At 40.0% G+C, this 22,038-nt stretch overlaps 1 protein-coding gene across 1 annotated transcript in view; it reads right to left on the bottom strand.

The window, feature by feature from the left end:
* The window catches only part of DDX10 (DEAD-box helicase 10), a 273,486-nt gene extending 270,820 nt beyond the window's left edge, over nucleotides 1-2,666 (bottom strand). Inside the window, exon 1 of the mRNA XM_032356967.1 lies at nucleotides 2,359-2,666. Within this exon, the coding sequence (XP_032212858.1) occupies nucleotides 2,359-2,544 (186 nt within the window). The 5' untranslated portion in view covers nucleotides 2,545-2,666. The remainder of the gene's footprint in view (nucleotides 1-2,358) is intronic.
* Between the last annotated feature and the right edge of the window lie 19,372 nt (nucleotides 2,667-22,038).

Below are 22,038 nucleotides of genomic sequence, written 5' to 3'. Positions count from 1 at the left end.
CATCTGTTTAAGTATTTCCATAGCAGCTTTTGTGTTACAACGGCAGAGTTGAGTAGTTCCACCCTCCTGAACTGCAAAGCTGAAACCATTTATTATCTGATCCTTTACAGAAAAAGCCTGCTAATCCCTATTACAAGCAATAGTTAAAAAAGCCTGCTAATCCCTATTACAAGCAATAGTTACTGTAGTAATCCACGCAAGAGATGATGGGGCCTGAACTAAGGCATGGGGTTGGGGGGGTGGGTGGAGTAACATTTAAAAAATGTTAAGAGGCAGAGGACATTATCAGTGTAACTGACTGGATGTAAGAGTGCTGAGAGGGAAGTCTCTAGGATTAGGATTACTCCTAGGTTTCTAGCTCAGCAGTCTGCTTAGACAGTGGGGCTAGCATGTGGTGGGCTAAGTAACAGCCCCAAATATCTCTACATGCTTACCTCCAACACTGTGCATATTATCTTAAACGACAAAAGTGATTTTTGTCCAGGTCATTATCAAAGATTTTGAGACGGGAAATTATCCTCAATATTCTGGGTGGGCCCTAAATGCGAACAGAAGTATCCTTATTTTAAAAGGGCAGAAATAAATTTGACACAGAACCACAGGCAATGTGGCCACGGAGGCAGAGATGGGAGTGATGCAGCCACAAGCCAAGGGAAAGCAACCACCAGAAGCGGGAAGTAGCAAGAAATGGATTTTCCCTGAGAATGTCCAGATGGAATATGGCCTTGATGACACGCTGATTCCAGCCCAGGGAAATGGACTTCAGACTTCTGCCTTCCAGAACTATGAAAGAACAAATTTCTCTTCTTTTAAACCATGGAGTTTGCGGCAATTTTTTACAGTGGCAAGAGAGAACTCACACAAAGGACTGTGAATTTGGAAATCAAAGCTAATGAGCTCACTTTGGGACTTGTGTATTTAAGGTATCCTGGCAGGCAAAGACATCTGGCGCAGTCAGAAAAAAAGAATATGAACTCAGAAAGGCTGAGGGTAGAATACAAAAAAGGAGTCACCAGTCCACAGGAATAAGCATCGCAATTACACAAAAGAAAGAGAAGCTGAGACTATATCCCTTCAGCAACTCCAGCTAAAGAAGACTCTAAAATGCAATCTAATCGTACTTTACAATGGTTTTTTAAGAGGCTGTGCATACAGCAATAGAAATAACGTAACAGCTAATATATTTATATGTATCGGGCATTGTACAGAATGCCTAACATGCTTCTTACTAACTCCTCCCAACAACTTCTAAAATAGATATTATTATGATGCCTTCTAAAGACAAGAAAAGGGAAGCAGACAGAATAAATAACCTGCCCAAAGTCACTCGTCTGATGATCAAAAGCCAGGATCAAATTATCATTTATCTTAACTCAAAAGCCCAAACAAAAATAAAGGTTCTCTACCTAATCTTACTGTTGACCTAAGAGCCGTTTAAAGGAAAGCTATACCAGCAGGACACTTGATGACTATAATTCCAGAAATGTCCCCTATATTAAATCCCTGATTATAGTGCGCACCAGAAGGGGGCAATCACTGACAGGCTGAGTGAGGTGGGTGAAGGCAAACCGCCGGGGCGGGTGGGGGTGGGGGAGAAGGGGAGAAGGGGTAGGGACCCTGCCAAGGAGACTGAGGGCCGGGGGCAGGGCCAGAGGTTAAAAGGGTAACTACGGGGCCACTCGTCTGAGAACATCCACCACCGTGCAGGATGGCAGGTGGCAGAGCCGCACCAGGAGGCCCGCTGTCCTGGGCCAACTCCGGTTCGGGGACGGGAACCGAGGAGAGAAAACGAGATAAGCACGGGAAGGCAGGAGATGATGTCGAGCCTGCGGACCCGGCACCAGGGTCAGAAGCGAAGGCTCTGGACTTGGAAAGACGCGGGTCTAGGCTTCAACTCCACACCACCTACTAAGAGGGGAGCTGAAAACAAGTGCCTCGTCTTCTCGGAGCCTCCGTGTTCTCGCCTGTAAAATGGGAATATGACCCATAGCACAGTTCGAGTCCCACGACTAATGGAAAGCGCCCGGTCAGCGGCTGAAAACACCGGTACGGTTCCCGCTACCGTCGTCGGTACTACTGCGGGCTCTCGCCGCCCTCAAGCGCCGCTGCATCTCCATCACTTCACGAGGAGCAGGATGGCGAGCTGGGATGGCCCCGAGGCCTTGTCCGCGGCGCCTGGCGGACCACCTGTGGGGCCTCGGCGGGACCCCCACCAGCCCCTGTTACCCCAGTCCCGTCTCCCGCCCGCTGGACTGCGGGTCTGCACCCCCGCCCCGGCCCCCGTGACAGAGCTCCCATCGCCGCCGGGCCTCGGGGCCCCGCCGCTGGCCGGCGCCCCCGCCCCAGCGCCGGCCTCACCTTCTCGTAGTTCTGCATGAGGCGGCTGATAGCCTCGCGCTCCACCTGCCACTCGGGCTTCTTCAGCTTCTTCCTCAGCTGCTTCTTTTGGCTCTGCTTATGGCTGTGTTTCTTCTTCCAACGGTTAAAACTCCGCACCGGGTCGGGCCGGCCTCCCGACCCCTGAGACTCGGCAGTTTTGCCCATCGCGGCAGCGGCGGAGACAGTCCAGACCGCCCCCAGACACGAGACACCTCAGGCCAAGCGGCAAGACGGCTCTGAGGAGACACGGAACCAGCGTGGGGAGAGAGAGGAGACCGCGCGTGCGCGGAACCCGGAGCCCGCCCCCGAGCTTTTGAAACCGGGGCACGCGCCATTGACTGCAAGGGCTAAGTGGACGCTGATTGGTGACTTGGATTCCGCAGGGCGTAGTGGGCCAGCCGCCGGGAAAGGGAGGCGGAGCGATCCGAGGAAGAGGGCGGGCTAAGGAAGGCCTTCCAAAGCACGCCTGCTCTTTAAATGGACGCAGCCGCACAGGTTCCTGTTACTATGGTGACGTCACACTACTTCGGCGCTGTTAATACACGGGCACCCTGGGTTTGCCCTGGCAAAGCGTGCGCCGCACGCACGCACACACATGCACACACTCTCACTCACTCACAGAGATGTGCGCTCTCTGTGAATTATAATTGTGATCCCCATTTTGCGTTTTTCAACCCAGTAAACTGAAAACCTTGCCCAAAGTTCCAACAGCTATTTAATAACCTCCGATTTCAATCCGAGTCAGGATACCACTCTGGTAATAAAAAATGAATATTCTGTATTCTAAAGTCCGTCTAGGTTTTCCCTTTTATCCGACCCCTCAGACTCTGCTGCAGCAGCAGGGGACTGAAGCAGAATCCAACCGAATTTGCATTAAGATGCAGTTAGGAAGATAAAATGAAAACTAAAAATAAAGAATTCAAAGAAAAGTTATTTACAAGTTGGTCATTTATATGACTTGATCTTCTGTGAATTTTTTTTAAATGTTTTATTTATTTACTTAGAATGAGAGGGGAGAGAGTCGCAGGGATAAGCAGACTCCCTGCTGAGCAGGGATCCCATGGGGGACTGGATGCCAGGCCTCCAGGATCACGACCTGAGCCAAAGGCAGTCGCTTAACCAACTGAGCCACCCAGGTGCCCCTGGATTGGTTTTTGTTTTTTGTTTTTTGACACATTTACCTTGAGCAACCACTAGTATACACTGGTAGGGGCGGGGTAGAGCTGGGGCGGGGAAAACGGAGATTAGGTTCAAAGTTCACATGCAGACTGTTCAGGCCCCGAAATTATTTTTTCAACATCACAGAGCCAGATGACTACCCCAAAAACATGCCCATTCCCTAAACAGAAGACGGTTGGGAAAGTAGGGGGCTGTGAACTGAGGAATCTCCATACCCCGGTCACTACATGTGGTGGTGGGTAAAGCTCAACAAGGGGAGGTTATTTAAAAGCATGTATATACATCCACAAAAAATTAAAAATAGAATGAACGTATGATCCAAAAAGTCTATTCCTGGATATATGCACAAGAGAACTGAAAAGCAGGGTCTGAAAGAGATGTTTACACAGCCATATTCATAAAAGCATTACTCCCAGTATCTGAAGGTGGAAGCAACCCATGGGTTGGTCCAACCAGGAAGAGTGGATATGCAAAACGTGGTGTGTAGGTAGGATGGAATACTACTGAGCCTTAAAAACAGAGGAAATCCTGACTATGCTGCAAAATGGATGAAGCTTGAGGACACCATGCTAAGTGAAATCAGCCAGTCACAAAAGAAAACATCCAGTCTGAATCCATGTATCTGAGATACTTATGGCAGTCAAAATCAGAAATGAAAATAGAATGCAGGTTGCCAGAGGCCAAGGTGAGGGGAAAATGTGGAGTTACTATTTAATGAGTCTGGAGTTTCAGTTTTGTAGGATGAAAACAGTTCTGGAGATGTAGCACAACAGTGTGAGTGTACTTAATGCTACAGAAGAATACACCTAAAAAGATTTAAGGGGTAAATTTCATGTGTATTTTATCACAACTTTTTAAATGGTTCTTAATTTCTTTTCAGTATCTATATACAACAAATGAGGCTCTAAGGTGTGCCTGGGTGGCTCAGTTGGTTAATTATCTGCCTTAAAATCAAGTCATGATCTCAGGGTCCTGGAATAGAGTCCTACGTTGGGCTCCCTCTCAATAGGAGGGAGCTTCTCCTGCTCCAGGTCCCCCTGCTCGTTCTCTCTCTCTCGTTCATATAAATAAAATCTTTAAAAAACAACAACAACAAATGAGGCCCTCGGCTCTGTCACTCTTCTCCTACAGCTAAAGAAACCAGGTATATATATATACCTCAGGCAAAAAAAAATTGAAACAATCATCTCTAGGAAAACTCGCCTTAGAGAAAGACCTGAGCCTAATGGCATTTAGGCAACCAGCAAAGAAATGGCAGGTTGCTAGGCTCTCCCATCTCTTCAGTGAAACCCACAAGTTAGTAAGCTCTCCCATGCCCTCATAGTTTCTAATCAGCATTACTCAAATATGAAAGAATAACCAAAGACCACCAAATGTTTGAGGAAACCCTTCAGCTTTAAAGTTGGTAGTCTTTAAATATAGTCTTTACTCTACCTCACCAATAGTTACATATATATAATACTTTTCAAATCAGATTTTAATTTTGAATACTTACCACTTTGATGATGTCCTTTTTCATTTTCTCTGTTTCTAAGAATATATGATAAATACCATTCTTTGCACCCATTTGCATTCTAAACTTGATTTTTTTTTCATTTACCAGCTGTTTATTAAAAAGTAGAATCATTTGGTAGCACTTGGGTAGCACAGTCATTAATTGTCTGCCTTCGGCTCAAGTCATGATCCCAGAATCCTGGGATCCAGCCCCAAGTGGGGCTCCCTGCTCAGCGGGAAGCCTGCTTCTCCTTCTCTTGCTCCCCCTGCTTGTGTTACCTCTCTTGCTGTCTCTCTGTCTCTGTCAAATAAATAAATAAAATCTTTTTTAAAAAATAAGATTCATTCAAGGTGCAATAAAGTAAAGAGAATCCAGTAATTTTTCAGTGTTTGAGTTTGTGTAAAAAAGTTTACAAAACTTCCACTTGGGCTGTTTTGTTTTGTTTTTAAATTTAGATTTCTTTGCTTGTGGTAGATAATTTCCACAAATATATCAATTGCTTGTGGTAGATAATTAAAGAATGACCTATTCTTTAAAACTCTGCCATGCACCTGAGTTAGGACAAAATACATGTGGTACAAATGTACATTGGGGTTTTTTGTTTGTTTTTTCTCTTCCAGTTTTTTTTTAAGATTTTATTTATTTATTTGACAGACAGAGATCACAAGTAGGCAGAGAAGCAGGCAGAGAGAGAGAGAGAGGAGGAAGCAGGCTCCCTGCTGAGCAGAGAGCCCGATGTGGGGCTCAATCCCAGGACCCTGAGATCATGACCCCAGCCGAAGGCAGAGGCTTTAACCCACTGAGCCATCCTCTCTTCAAGTTTTTAGTTAAATTCATCTATTGTGGGAGCACCTGAGTGGCACAGTTAGTTGGGCATCTGACTCTCGGTTTTGGCTCTGGTGGTGATCTCATCATGAGATGAGCCCCTCATCAGGCTCTGCACTCAACATAGAGTCTACTTGAAATTCTCTCTCTCTCTCTCCCTCCCTCTGTATCTCTATCTCTCCTTCTGCCCCACCCCACTCTCTCTGAAATAAATAAATCTTTAAAAATTCACCTATTGTGATTGACATTTTCACAAGTACATTCTCATTTTCTTTTCAGTTCTACGTTCTATGTAATCACTATCTTTTTTTCTCAGTATTCTCTATATTTTCTAAAATATATATTCAATTATTCAAATAATATTATTTCATTTCCTTCTATGATAACTTCTTTTTCATTTTCTGATTCCATTAATTTTCAAACTTGTTTTTCTGTCTTCTAAGAAATTACATTAAAGTTTTATATTTTATCTCAGAATTTGTAAAAATTTTATATAATACATGTAAAAATATCTAAGTTTTAGCAGTGACTATTTTTGCCTAATTAAAATTCAAAAATTTTTTAAAAATTAAAAAAAAAAAACAGAAACTGGGGCACCTGGGTGGCTCGGTGGGTTAAGCCTCTGCCTTTGGCTCAGGTCATGATCTCAGGGTCCTGGGATCCAGCCCTGCATCAGGCTTTCTGCTCAGCAGGGAGCCTGCTTTTCTCTCTCTCTCTCTCTCTCTCTCTCTCTCTCTACCTGCTTCTCTGCCTGCTTGTTATCTCTGTCAAATAAATAAATAAAATCTTAAAAAAAAAAAAACCAACAAGAAACTAATTAACTAATATTACCTAGAAAGTGCTAACTTATTGTGATATGATATGGACTTTTGGAACCTTACTGGTTTTGACTGAAGAATCAGAGGGTTTTTTCTTTTTCTTTTTTTTTTTTTTTAATCTGATCAATTCACTGAATGATGTTTTAGAGTTGACTATTATGGGTTGATGGGGCTCAGAGCAGGCTTCCCCCAAATAAGCCACTTTGGCATACTAATTATTCTGAATTAAAATTACTTAAGAAACAAGAACGCGAAAAGAATACTCTGCCTGTCCTTTGACTTCCTGAAAACTGGAAACAAATCTCCCATGTGAAAGGTACCCAGGAGGGAAAGAGACAGACATCCATACCAACAGAGATAGGGACTTGGAGGCTGAGAAGGCCATATAAACAAAATTTGTTATTTCTTTACTAATTTAGTACCTCAAACCAGAACTCTGTCTTGTCAATTCTTCACAAATGTATTGTTACTTTGTCTGAAAGACATAAAAGCTGCCTATTTTGGTTACTTCTTTGAGTCTCATATTTCTATAAACTCTCATATGTGAGAATTAAATTTGTTTTTCTCCTGTTAATCTGTCTTATGTCAATTTAATTAATAGATCAGCCCAAGAACCTAAAGCAGAAAAAAAGAAAACTTTTTCTGCCTCTACAGGATCCACGTTTTCCTAGGCATGCAAAAGACCTCTTCACTAACAGTTCTTTGTTTATGTTTTTCTGCTCTGCACACTGTACCTGCCTCTTTACATTGTTACTAAAATTAAATGCTGACTGTTTAATTTGGGGAGACTCCTGCAAGAACTGAGTAACTTCAAAGGTGACCCATCCATGTCCCCCTGTCATGCAAAAATGGCAAATAATTTTTGGTCAATCAATTCAGCCATATGTTGACTTTTTATTGGAAAGGAAATTAATAATATAACAGAGCATATGTTTATTCAAATAAAAAGATCCCTCTTTGTTTCTTTCTGTCTTATCAATATATTCAATCTGGCATCATTCTTGCAATGCAATCAGTATTAGAGATAGCAGCTTTGGTTAGTTCCATCTTTTTAACTTATACCCTCCAGAACTTGGTGAGGCCAACATGCACCCTTTAAAAAGTATGTATATATAAATATGTATATATACATATATATGTATACATATATGTATACATATGTATATAAATATACATATTTTAAAAGTATGTATATATAAATTTTTTAAAGTATGTATATATAAATATGTACATATATACGTGTATAAATACATGTATGTATGTGTACATATATGTGTACATGTATATATACACATATGTATAGATATAATACATATAATACATATACATATATACACACACACATATATGTATATATATTTGAAAGAAAGAGAACACATCCTCAATTGGGGGGATGGGTGGGCACAAGGAGAGAATCTTGAAACCCACATGACCCATGAGATCACAGCCTGAGCCAAAACTAAGAGCCAGGCACTTAACCAGCTGAACCACGTGGGCCATCATGCAGCCACGTTAATCCCACAATGTAATCTCTGAAATTTCTAAGAACAACAAAAGTATATTTGCCTAACTGGTTAGTACACATAAACCAGAAAGCCAAGAGGTCTAGTCCACCACAACTGCTCTGTTGTTAACTGCTGCCGAGAGTCACGAATCTACGTTTATCTATGCACACATTTGTTCATTCACTCATCTAATTTTCTGTGGGTGCCTACAGTGTCCTGGGAATTGTTAAACCTCAAGAATACAAAAATGAATAAGAAGTTGTCCTTGCCTCAAGGAGCTTGTAATCTAGTAGAATAGTCTCTAAAGTTAGCCTCCTGAGAATCATATTGGGAGTGTTTTTTTGAAATGGTACCTTCTCAGCTTTTTCCCAAAATATTCTGATTTACAAATATGAAACAGGGACCAGGCAATTCTGATGCAATCAGCCAGATCAACTGGTCTCCAGATTGCCTTTTGGGAACCTCTGATATTATAGATTATAATTAATCATAACAATTGGGGCTGATTATAATTTATTATATAATTTGAATAAGTTCCAGTTTAATGCCATAAATTACACCATCAGAAAGCTATGAAATATTAACACATGAAAGGAAAATAGTAATGAATAAGGTGCCCTTGCTTCACATTTGAGCCATAGATAATACAAATAAGCCTTTAAAAAAATCATCTCCACTCCCCAAAGTTATAAATAAAAATTACAGTGGCTCTCACACATAAAGAATTTTGTTAAAGAGGTCTACCAGTAAAAATAGCTGAGAACACATTCTATTCATTTGTGTGAGAGAAACTAAACTATCACTATTTCCACTTGAGGAATGAAACTTCCAGATTGTGCTTTTTCATTCATTATAGGCCAGCAGGTGGCAGCCTAGGATCATATACTAGTTTTCCCCTGAGGTTAGATGGAATTGAGCTTGTTTTTATAGCCACCAACTAGTTTGTTTCCTGGTCGGTATATTTGCCTTATTTGCTTTAAGAATGTGGTTTACAATTAGTACTCCTCAAACTGTCTGCAATACTTTTGAATTCTTTCTTCCATGACATTTTTTAAAAATCAAAAGTAATTGCTAACATTTATTGAGCATGTAGGAAGTGCTAGACATTGCTAGATTTATTAAATATATTATCCCTAAAACTTATACAACCCATTTTTTAAATAAGAAAACTTGAAGCTAGGAAAGTTTAAATGATATGCCCATGTATCACATCCCACTTTGTGGCACTGCAAGACACTGATAACTTTCATCTATTTTATCACTGAGCACCCTCCATCTATCCTATTCTAGGAAAAACAAGCATCTTTGAAAATAGTAGGTATCATTGCAGTTAATTTTATTATTTCTAAGATGAGACTGAGTTTGGTTATCTAATATCACCCTAAACATAATTATCCACTACTTATGTACTATTTCCATATATTTCTTATATATATATTTTATATATAATTAATAAATATATATTTTCATATGCTTCTACATCTTGCATAGATTAACAATAGATTAAATAAGCAATCTTTATCAGGAATTTCCGGTTTAGCTCTGACATGTAAAGAGCTTGGACGTTGTCACTCCTTCTTTTTTTTTTTTTTTTTTTTTGTCACTCCTTCTTATAACACAAAAAAGCTGGACAAAGTGAAAATCAATTACTTTTCTTGGACCCATCAGAAAAATGAGTTTGCAGGGCCAACTGCCACCCTGAAATCTGAAGAAACAAGCAAATCTGGAGAATCACAGCCTATCAGGAGCAGAAGCTGCTGGAGCCATACACTAGAGGAATACTAAATCACAATTCGATGAATTGATGGAGGCCAAAAACACACTAGCATGAGTGGGGACCACAGTCCAGAGATGGTGAGCCCCACCAGGATTCTGAAAAGAGTGCCCCTGTGGCTCTGGCTAGAGTGTGGGAAAGAGTAATTACCATCAAGTCCCAGAGGCGCCCAGGAGGCTGGGGCAATTCTGGTGGCACATATCACCACAGGATCAATTTCAACAAATATCGTACAGGTCACTTTGGAAAAGTTGGTATTCCTCATCAAAGGGGAAGTAGAGCTCTGCCCAACTGTCAATCTTAATAAACTGTGGACCTTGGTCAGTGAGCAGACACTGGTAAATGCTGCAAAAAAAAAAAAAAAAAAAAAAAAACCAAGACTGGAGCTGCCTCTTCACTGACATGCTGTGATCAGGCTACTACAAAGTTTTTGGGGAGGGAAAGTTCCCAAGACAGTCTGTCACTGTGAAGGCCAAATCCTTCAGTAGAAGAGATGAGGAGAAGACTACAGGTGCGGGAGCACTGTGTCCTGGTATACTGAAGCCATGTAGAGGAAGGTTCATTAAATGCTAACAAGTATGTTACCAAAAAAAAAAGATAAAATGTTGAAATGAAAAATAAAATATATAAATAACTCTTTAACCTCAATGATGAGGAATATTCTGATTTTCTAAATAGGCAAAAGACATCTCATAAAAGTAGACATACAGATGCAAAAAAAAAAAAGGATATGAAAAGATGTCCATCATCATTTATCATTAAGGAATTGCAAATTAAAACAACAGTGAGATTTCACAACACACCTATGAAAATGGCTCAAACCTAGAAACCTGAAAATATCAACCTTTGGGGTGGGTGCAGAGCAAAAGGGTCTCCCACTCATTACTGATGGGAGTGCAAAATGGAACAACCATTTTGGAAGTTTCCAGTGAAACTAAACATAGACGTATCATATAATCTAGCACTTGTGGTTCTAGGTTTTTACCCAGCTGACTTGAGAACTTATGTCCACACTTACGGCTGCACACAAATATTTACAGTAGATTTTTTTTAATAATTTTTTTAAAGATTTTATTTATTTATTTGACAGAGAGAAATCGCAAGTAGATGGAGAGGCAGGCAGAGAGAGAGAGAGAGGGAAGCAGGCTCCCTGCCAAGCAGAGAGCCCGACGCGGGACTCGACCCCAGGACCCTGAGATCATGACCTGAGCCGAAGGCAGCGGCTTAACCCACTGAGCCACCCAGGCGCCCCTTTACAGTAGATTTTTTCATAGTAACCCCAAACTGGAAGCAATCAAGATTGTTTCACTAAATGAACAAATAAGCAAACTGTGGCACATCCACGCAATGGGAATCTACTCAAAGGCAAAAAGAGATGGGCTATCAAATCATAAGACATGGGTGAATCTTAAATACATATTTCTAGGTGAAAGAAGGTAGCTTGAAAAGGCCACATACTATCTGATCCCAACTATATTACATTCTGGAAAAGGCAAAACTATAGAAACAGTTAATAGATCAGTGGTTGCCCAAGGTTGGGAATGGGAGTAAGAGAAGAGTTGAATAGATAAAGCACAGGAGATTTTTTTTAATGTGATAATAATTTTTCCACATAGTTCTATAATGGTGAAATCAGAACACAAAGCATTTGTCAAAAGCCATAGAACTTTACAGAACAAAGACTAAACCTCAAAAGAGTGTAAATTTTTAAAAGCATTTGGGAAACAGAAGGATCCCAGATGGAATGCAGAATGTGATAAAAGAATCGACATGTACCATAAATGAATGAAACAGTCTCCTTGAAGTGGGCAGGCGGGAAAGATGCCGACCAGAATAACTTTGGAAAAGAGTGGAATCTGTGAAACCAAAAGCAACAGGAACTATACATAAATACTGTTCTCTTGTTGCTCAAGCTGTTCCCCACAGGGGTACAGGTTAATTCTGAAAACCATTATCCGTGTACATTGGAACTGAAAAATTAAGTAAATGGGTACTAAATGGTCGGTTGCAGTGGGAAGTTACAGAGAAGCAAGAGGAGGAAGCCAGAACAATCCAGTAGTGAGGGAGAAGGGTTGGAGACACCAGAAGGAACTCTTGATTATTTTAATATAGATACAGATCAATACATAAATATTTTTAGATATGTGCACACACATGGGTCAGTGTTCACGTATGTCTCTGCTCTGCCAGTCGAGAAGTCCTAGAAACAATGATACTCCAGTAGCACAGTTCTTTTTTCCAACACCATTTTCCGGGAAAAGGAACCAAGGCTTCTTGGAGAAATGGGTGATTCTAGGCTTGGGCCAAGAAACAGACTAGAGAAGCCTGGTGCACCTTTAGGGTCAAAAAGTAATTGAGGGCTCAAAACACAAAACAAAGCAAAACCCCAGAAAAACAGGGAATATCAAACAGATACAGGAACAGATACAGGAACCGAGAGTAGTTATAGCTGGAAAAATTTGAGCAACAAAATAAAGTAGTATCAGGTAGTATCCCAAAGTATAAAATAAATAGCCATGAGTCTGTTTTGATATAAATAAATGATTGACTAAATAAATGGGAAGAATTAAGAAATCTCTCCTGTAGAAGGATTTTCAATAATTTGTAGATACTTTCCATGAAGGACTAAGGCATAATTCCACACTACCTAAGTCTGGGTCATGCCCAGGGACTTTCATCCAAAGAGTACAGTAGGGAAGGGAGAGAAAAGAGTAACTTTACAGGGCGGTAACCTGATAAACACTACCCCAGCCAAGTATTCAAGATTAACAGCCAACAGTGCCAAGTCACATGATAGTAGGTTCCCTTGATATGATGTAACAAGAAGGGCACTTAATCCCTGTGTTCTTCTTTCTGAAAATGCATCGCTTCAGTCCAGTCATGGGGGAAACGTCAGTAAAATCTCAGCTGAGGAACAGGTTAGAAAACATTCGATCAGTACTCCTCAAAACTGTCAAGGTCATCAAAAAACAAGGAAAATCTGAGACCCTGTTAGAGGCAAGAGGAACTCAGGGAGACATGACAACTAATGTATTAGGATGGATGGGGTCCTACAACGGAGAAGGGACTTTAGACATACACTGAGGAAATCTGGATCAAGTATGGACTTGAGTTAATAAGGCATCAGTATTGTCTCATTAATTGTGATAACGAAGATAACTGGGTATGGGATACATAGGAATGCCGTGTACTCTTTTCACCATAATTCCATACGTCTAAAACAATTTTAAAATCATGAGTTTATTAAAAAGTTCTTATCCGATTTGCATGTGCATGAGGAAATTATCTTAAATATCTCAAGAGAATAATAATCTAAGTGAACCTTTGAGTCAAAAAGGTGTTTGAACTGATAGAAAAAAACCCATCGTGCAAAATATAAAAATGCATGTGAGCTTAAGTTTGCAAGTCAGCTTAATGAAACTTCTAGAACTTATAGAAGCTATAGCTAGTTATACAAACTAACTAACTATGTTAGTTGTACAAATCATGTCTTAGTATCTGACTGCTTGACAAGGTCCTTGACCATAAGTGTCTGAGAGCTTAGTCACAATCAGAAATTACGGGGCTAAAACTTTCAAGGTTCATCTGTCTTTAAATACTGTCTTTCAAACAAAAATTTGTTTCCCATACCCATACCCCAGAACCTAGCAAAGTTTTCATAATATCTATATGGCATTTATCATACTATTTTCCATGGCTTTTATTTCACTTTTGTTAGTTCCATGGCTTGTAATGAGAAGTTATGATTCCCCAAAGTCCCTAAATTCCTTTATCATAGTCAGTCCATTTATCTGAATGACACTTTCCCCTCTAAACTTAAGTTTATAAAATTCCAAAAAATCCTGATATTGGCACAGTCTGTAGTCTCAGAAGAAGGATACTGAAGACATTAAAAGCACAATTGCATCTTCTTTAAGGGAACTAGATGGACTTAATTTTTTTTTTTTTTTTTTGAGCCCCTGATACTGATATTCCACACCCAGATGATAGTCGGCTCCTGGATTCAGTGCAGTTGGAAGACAAGGACTCACTCTTTCCTCATTCTCTACCCTTCTATACAGAACATGAGAAAGGCTCACCTTTGATCATCCAAACATTCTTTAAAATCCTGTGTGGGCTCTGGAGGCTCTAATGTTGGACTCAAGAGAGAAAGAGTCACGTTGGGAGAGAATCACATCTAAGAATATCCTAGCAGCTCAAATCATGTGTCATCAAGTTATCTTGATTATTGACATGGAAATGATGTCTTGAGCTGGATTCTTATGCAGAGAGCCTAGGACAAGAGACCTCGGGGGACTGGGGACATTGCAATATTTGCAAATAGTTTTATGAAGGACCATGCAATGGATATAGATTCTATTTGGTGTTATTCTATAATGCAAAAAATAAAAACCCATGTTTTAGCATATTTTCAAAAGGGTATTTACTGAATTCTGAGAATGTTGTCTCAATTGCACAATGACATACATCCAAGTACACCTTCTCTGACCTCACAAGGAACAATGGGAATGCCGGGAGGGAGAACTAGCTTCTGCTGCCTATGTCCTAGGCACTCATATTCCTGGAAGAAACCAACTACAGGAAATGTTGAGAGTTTACCAAAGTGCTCTCCTAGGAATTAGACTAATATAATTTCATTTGAGGTTGACCTAGGTTTGAGTTCTGCCTCTTTTGATCAATATTTATATGACTTAACTCAGCACTTAACTTCTGTGAGTCTCTTAGGAATCTTAGAAACTACTTCGTGGGGTTTAGGATTAATGGGGGTGCTAGGAAGCAGATCCATCATTCAAAATCACCTATGCCAAGCCTAGTGTAAGCTCTTCTGAACATCATTTAAGAGCTGCTGTAGGGACCCTGGGTGACTCAACCGGTTAAGGGTCAGCCTTCGGCTCACGTCATGATCCCAAGGTCCTGGGATCGAGCCCCATGGAAGGCTCCTTGCTCAGCAGGGAACCTGCTTCTCCCTCTGTTTATAGTTCCCCTTACTTTCTCTCCCTCTCTGATAAACAAACAAACAAATAAATAAATAAATAAAATCTTTATTTTAAAAAAAGGAGCTACTTTATTTTGGGAGCAGGGGAAATGAGTTTGATTAAGTTGAGTTTTGTTTTGCTGTGGGGTTTTGTTGTTACTGTTGAGAGAGAGCGAGAGTGCAAGCTGGGGGGACCAAGGGAGAGGGAGAGAGAGAATCTTAAGCAGGTTCCACACCCAGAGCCAAGCCTGGTACGTGGCACCTCACAGCCTATGGACCCCGACACAAAGCATCAACTGAGGCAGCATCATATTCTTATTAATGATGAATACGAAAGCTACATAAATGACAGTTTTCACTGATAATGTTAGTCTCCCGATTCACCCACTGCATCAGTTCACTTGAACAGTAAACATGTACCTTTTGCTATAAAACAGAACAAAGAAAGCAAGCTGACACATCTCATCAAATAACAGGCTTTGAAATAGTCACTGGAACGAGGTGATTAAACAAACAGTGCTTGTACTTGAGGTTAGCAAGCAAAGAAGGGGTCAGAGACCTTCACTGGAGGAGGAAAACGAAAGCCAACAAGGTGAGAGTCAATCTCATCCTACTCAAAGATGTTGTGAACAAACGACATAAGTGTGTTAACAGCGCTGAAGGTAAAACAGGTTAACTTTGTGCCGGACTCTCCATTTAAAGATTTTATTTATTTATTTATTTGTTTGTTTGTCAGGGAGAGAGAGCGAGCACAGGCAGACAGAGAGGCAGGCAGAGTCAGAGGGAGAAGCAGGCTCCCTGCAGAGCAAGGAGCCCGATGTGGGACTCGATCCCAGGACGCTGGGATCATGACCTGAGCCGAAGGCAGCTGCTTAACCAACTGAGCCACCCAGGCATCCCGGACTCTCCATTTATATGCAAAGAAAGTTATGATGTTTAAGACAAACCAGAAATGCTCCATCTGGAAAGACAAACAAATGAAAAACAATTACAGATAGCAATCAATGAACCGCAGATCCTGGGGGAAGGAGAACCTAAGTAGCTCAAAAGGAGCTTTTCAGATTTATGAAACAAGGTATGAGGGGCACCTGGGTGGCTCAGTGGGTTAAGCGTCTGCCTTCGGCTCAGGTCATGATCTCAGGGTCCTGGGATCCAGCCCTGCGTCAAGCTCTCTGCTCAGCAGGGAGCGTGCTTCTCCCTCTCCCTCTTCTGCTCCCCTCGCTCCTCCTTTCTCTCTCTGTCAAATAAATAAATGAAATACTTAAAAAAAAAAAGACATGAAAATATTTAAGAATGAAAGATGAAAAGGTAAGGTAGTTTTCCCACGATCACTTTAACTGATGATGACCTTAGTAAGAACTGCCTCAGTGTAAACACAGATATTTATAGATGGAGCAAGCTGACATGCCTAAGTTAGAAAGTCAACAACCACCAAAACCTGATTGATGAGAAGCAGAGTTGGAACCCAGGCCTCTGGCTCAGTCTAGTTTCAGAGCCCACTGCGTTAGTCACTCCCCTCTGTAGCTCGTGGCTGACTACCTTGCAAGGTTTATTCTGTTTCAAAGAACACTTTTCTCAAAGCACTTGGGTGGTCCTGTCGCTTAAAACCCGACTCTTGATTTGGGCTCAGGTCATGATCTCAGGGTCCTGAGATGAGCTCCATGCAACCCCATACTCAGTGGGGAGTCAGTTTAGGATTCTTTCTCTCCTTCTCCCTCTGCCCCTCACCACCCTGCCCCCATGGACTAACTAAATAAATAAATAGATAAACAAATAAAATCGTTTTTTATAAAAGGATGTCTTTCTCTATAGATTTGTATATGTTGGTCTTGTGTCCGGTACGCCTGCTGACTGTTTGTATTAGTTCTAAAAGTTTGTAGATTTTCTTGGAAGCTTTTATGTCAGTATCAACAACTTCGTCTTTTCCTTTTCCTTTTTTTATATATCACACCCTTTTCTTTCCTGTTTGCCTTTTTTCCTTCTTGATTCCCTTGTAAAACTTCCAGAATAATTTAGAACAGGAAGATGACAGCAGACATCCTTGCTAACATTCCAGTTAACTAACTATATTGAAAGGTTATCCTCTGAGATGGACAGAATTTTGGAGTATTGCCCAGAGAACCTGGCCACAATATAAACTATTTATTCCCATGTAAGTGCATATACCTTTGTAAACAACTGATGTGCTAATGAACTCTTATAACAAAATCGCTTGGTCAGTTAAGGATAGCGTCTTCAATAAACTGGTAATATCATACCTAGAATGTTTCCTCAGAGCTTCCTGGAGCTAGAATTAACGCCAGATTTAGCAGTTCAATGGATGCAAACTGATAATGATTTCACAGTCTTACCTTTAAGTTCCTATCTTATCAAGTGAAATACATCCCAACCCACTTCATAAAATGTTAAAATATTTAGAGTATATTTAGAATAACATGTATATTTAGAATAGCAAACGAAGGCTTCTCACTAGATAATTTAGACAGATATGCTATCCTCAAAAAAGGGGGGAAATGAGTAAATTTAAAGCATTTCTTCCTTGGTCATGAATATATAAGAGCAGCGGTCCTGCCAGACCGTCCAGCTACTAAGGACTCCCTCTGCACAGACACAAATCATTCACGGTAGCAACAAGCCACGTTATTTTTTCAGAAGTCGGCAACTACCATCCTGATCTGGAATTCGAAAACTACTGCAAAACTCCATCAGCCACAACAGTGTGGAATAAACATCCTCAGCAGATAAATAGGAGATGTAAGAGTTCACATTGTATCTGAAATGCTATTGCTACTTTGTATCGTGCTCATATGAAACCTTGACTATTATGACTTAAGACCATTAGCAACTCTGCAGTCATCGTGGAAAGCAATACAGTAGGCAAGAGGATGTCATTTGGAGGCATTTGGTTTTTAAACACACAGATATTTACCACGAGAGGCCATTATGACGGCTATGCATGCTGGTTTTATTAACAAGGTACATGCACATGCCTAGAAAACATTCATCTGGGGTTCCCAAACTTCTTATTCATAGTATTTATCGTTTGGATAATTAAGATGCTCTCTGACACCAAGCACAAGGATCAAAATATCCCGTGGGCATTCATGGCATGGTTTATAATTTAATGGGTTTTCCATTTTCTGCCTCCTTGATTTTGTGCCCTGGGTTCTGCCCTTGTGTTCCTCTACCCAAATCTGAACAATCACCTAAAACACACTACAATCGATTCTCCCATACAGCTTTCAGCAATCCCCCCTGTGCTGAATTCCTATGCTCAATCACTATTTCACAAATAGATGAGTTGCCTTGACACTCATTTGGCGTCTTTTATGGTCATGTTACCACGTCCATTTTCTTTCTTTGTTGTCCTCCTTCTTTCCAAACTTTATTCTAAGCTTCCCGGCCCAGTCCTTGTTTTGCATTTCTTAGTATCTCTCAATACAAAACGGAGTAAGTCCTCAAAAAATTCATTCATTAACCATGTTATGATTTCATCATATAGCAGTTATTCAATGTAAAAAAAGAGTAAGGAAATGCTTTGTGGAGTTTTACTGCATTTTTATTGGTTTAATGCCTGTATCTTAATGAGCAGGAATAACATTCAGGATTAGGAATCTATTCTGGTTTCCTTGGACCCACGTAAAGAATGTTAGGTGAAGAGAAAAGGCTTAATCTGTTTTTATTGCTATGCTCGCACATAAACTTTGGCTTATTTGGGGGCTCATTTACTTAATGAATGGGATGTCATGTCTTGTTTCACTATGACATTGTTCAAATACCAACCAGTCTTACTTGCAAGGTTAATGAAAGGTGGTAGACTGTGATCACTGGTTAGACATTAGGTTTCTACAGGAATTAAGTTTAATTTCTTCCATACACTTACTTCTATTAACCAATCCTTCATGTTTTTCAAGTTTGTAGTAGAATAACTTTGTTTTTACTTAAGAGACAGCCTTTAGAATTTCTTAGAATTTTGAAACTCTGAACGGTAAGCTCTCCATTTTGTATGCCTGAAAAAAAAAAAAACACTTGTATGTGTTCTTTTTCTTGAAAAAATAGTTTCAATGGATATAGAATTCTAGATTGAGAGAAATTTTCTCATATCACTGAAAATGTTATGCCAATGTTTTTATTTATTTAAAACTGAAATTTTAAATAAAATTTAAAGATTTTATTTATTTATTTATTTATTTGTAGACTATTTATTTATTTATTTATTCCAGCTGAGCAGGGAGCCTGATGTGGGACTGGATCCCAGAACCCTGAGATCATAACCTGAACTGAAGATAGATGCTTAACCCACTGAACAACCCAGGTGCCCCTATATGATCATTTTTTAATGCTCTTAAAACATGTAGGGGATTCCTTTTCAGATGGATTTTAACAATGTATAATCAAATCAACAAAGTCCTTTTGCTTTGTTAACATCTAAAAATCAATTTATAATGTGATTATGTATATAATGGAATGACTTCTGAAGATTAAAAAATTGTACTTCAAAAAACCTTGGCACATTTTCTATCTTCTCTATGAAAACTTGAATTTGCCTTTAGAGCATGGTATCTCACTGTTCCAGAGGGTGATAATGTGGCCAGTAAATGGGCTGGGTGCTAACTTGAGGGCTAACTTGGACTTCCAATGAGCTGGAGCTGACAGAGGCCGTGTGTGGGGGTGGGGGGTGAGTCAGGGGTGGATAGATACAGAGAGGGCTGTACCTAGTGAGACCTGAGGGAAGCAGAGTTATAAATAATAAAGGGAGTTTAGACCAGCACTCTGGGAAGAGCTGAAACAGTTAACCATGACGTCACCACCCAAGAACTTCGGGACTACTTGCTCTCAGAAACCATTTTTGTCCCAGCATCTTCCAGGCCTGTTGTTACAAAGAGCTCTGTTGGTAAATACCATATCATAGGATATGCAAACTTGAAATTCCAGAAATGCAAAGAGCACCATTTACTTGAGATAAAGCAAAATTAAAGGTGACTGTTCAAACCCAAGGACAGAGGGCAGTTTATCTCCGTGTTTTATATATTAACCATGACATTATTTATAAAAAGGAAGTTCCCCTATTTTAGGAACAGGGAAGAGGGTGGTTGAATTGATCTGATGTGCCTGATTTGCAGGATGGAAGTGATAGGAAGACAAGGGGTGAAAGTGTGTGCTGGCAAGAGGATAATTAAAATAAGGTACCAAGAGCTTGGGGCTGGATCAGGAAGTAAAGCTGAGGGTTACAGACGTGCTTACAAAGAAAGAAGAGAGAAATTTGACATCTCTGGGAAGGTGACAAAGAGAAGTAGAGGAAAAGTAGAGTTGGGAGGTGAAGAGCTAGAAATTAGGGCTGGCACGAGAGAGAGAGAGAATGAAAGTAAAGATTCTAAAAGAAGTGATGTCATTCAGCGTTGGAATACTGATGAATCTCGGGCACTGGGATCAAAATATTTATATAAGACCCAGTCTTGCCCTTGAGTTGTTCAATAGTGCAAGGAAGGAGACAGACCCAGTAAAGCGACCATTTCAGTGCCAAGAGGCAATGGTTTCATAGGTGGAAGCTCAGGACATGGTAGGGGTGGGAGCATTTCAGACACGCAGGAGAAGGCAGGAGCTCATAGGAGGTAGGATCACACAAGGTTTCCTAGAAGAGGCATTGTCTCACCTGAGTCTTAAATGAAGACTAGAAATTAAACACACAAGGAACCAGAAGAAGAAAGGTCCCAGCATCCTACAGCTCCATGGAACTCATATTTCCACTGAACAAGTATCTCCCTCCCTTTGGATATTGTTGCCTAAAGGGGTTTTTCCCAGCTTTTTCTCACACCTACCAGGGTCATCTCTCCTGTTCCCAGTCAAAGCTCTCTCAGGTTGATCTCACTTCCACTTTCTGCCTGCAGGCTGGCACTTAGTGTTTGTTGTGCTAAAACAAACTAGTTTAGCACCTTCAGGCATGAGCTCCCTACAAAGATATTTTTCCCACTTAACTGCTAACCTCATTAACCTTGTGTTTTAGGTCATCAAACTGAAAACTTAGTTGGAAATGAAAATTTAAGAAAAGTCCAAACATAAATTTTCCCAGAGGTTTTTATTATAGTGATGGTAAATCTCACCAAAACATCACTTTTCTCCCACATTTGCTCACTCATCTTAATTTTACACCTTCTTTTTGTAAATACAGCTCAAAATTTCCTTGTGTGTTGTAGTTGCTCATTCAGATCCAGGGACATAGGAATGATATCTTTTTGTGAATAACTATTCCAAACTCTCTTGCAGAAGATAAAACCCTGCACAATGAACGTCCACACCAGGAGTTGGCAAACAATATCCCCAGACCGTGAGCCCACATCCATTTTTGTAGATTCAAGGAAGTTTTTCACAATTCTTAATGGCCGCCCAAAAAAAGAAGAAGAATATTTCATAACACATGAATATTACATGAAATCCAAGTTTCAGTGTCCACGTATAAAATTTTAGAACACAATCATGCTTATTTGTTTATATATGGTCTATAGTTGTTTTCAAAATTCAAGGACAGAGCTAAATGATTATAACAGGAACCATATGGCCCACTAAGTAAAAAATAGTCATTATTTGGCCCTTTAGAGACAAAACTGTCTGACCATCCTCTATATGTTTCTTCTCATTTTCTTTTGCTTGAAAGATGTGCTCTGCCTCAAGACCTTATAAAGAAAAATTTCACATTTAAAACCTACCTTCAAAAAAAGTGCAAAATACCAATTCATTTGTTTTCTGACTTTGTCTGATAAGATTTAATTTCATTTTTTTATCCTTCTGTAATAATACTGGCTAAAAAGTACACTCTAGGATTCTAAGATAAAAATAGAAATTAAAGATAATACTGATAAACTAGTCAGTGAATTATTCATAATTATTCATTTCTTTTTCTCTTTCCAATATGGTGTAACAGAAAATTGAACCAATGAACTAAAATTAATAATTTGGGTTATCTATACTCTCCCCAGTTCTCATTCACATAATTGAGATGAGGAAAATACAAAAGGTTTAAAATGTTATATATAAGGCTTGCTGCTAAGGACCTTCAGTCAGTATGGGAAGTTGTGTCTTGAGATCTGAAA

This window comes from Mustela erminea, chromosome 9 (genome assembly GCF_009829155.1).
Source record: "Mustela erminea isolate mMusErm1 chromosome 9, mMusErm1.Pri, whole genome shotgun sequence".
NCBI lineage: Eukaryota > Metazoa > Chordata > Mammalia > Carnivora > Mustelidae > Mustela > Mustela erminea.
The sequence above is the reverse complement of the archived record's forward strand: the minus strand, read 5'-3'. Positions and strand labels throughout refer to the sequence as shown.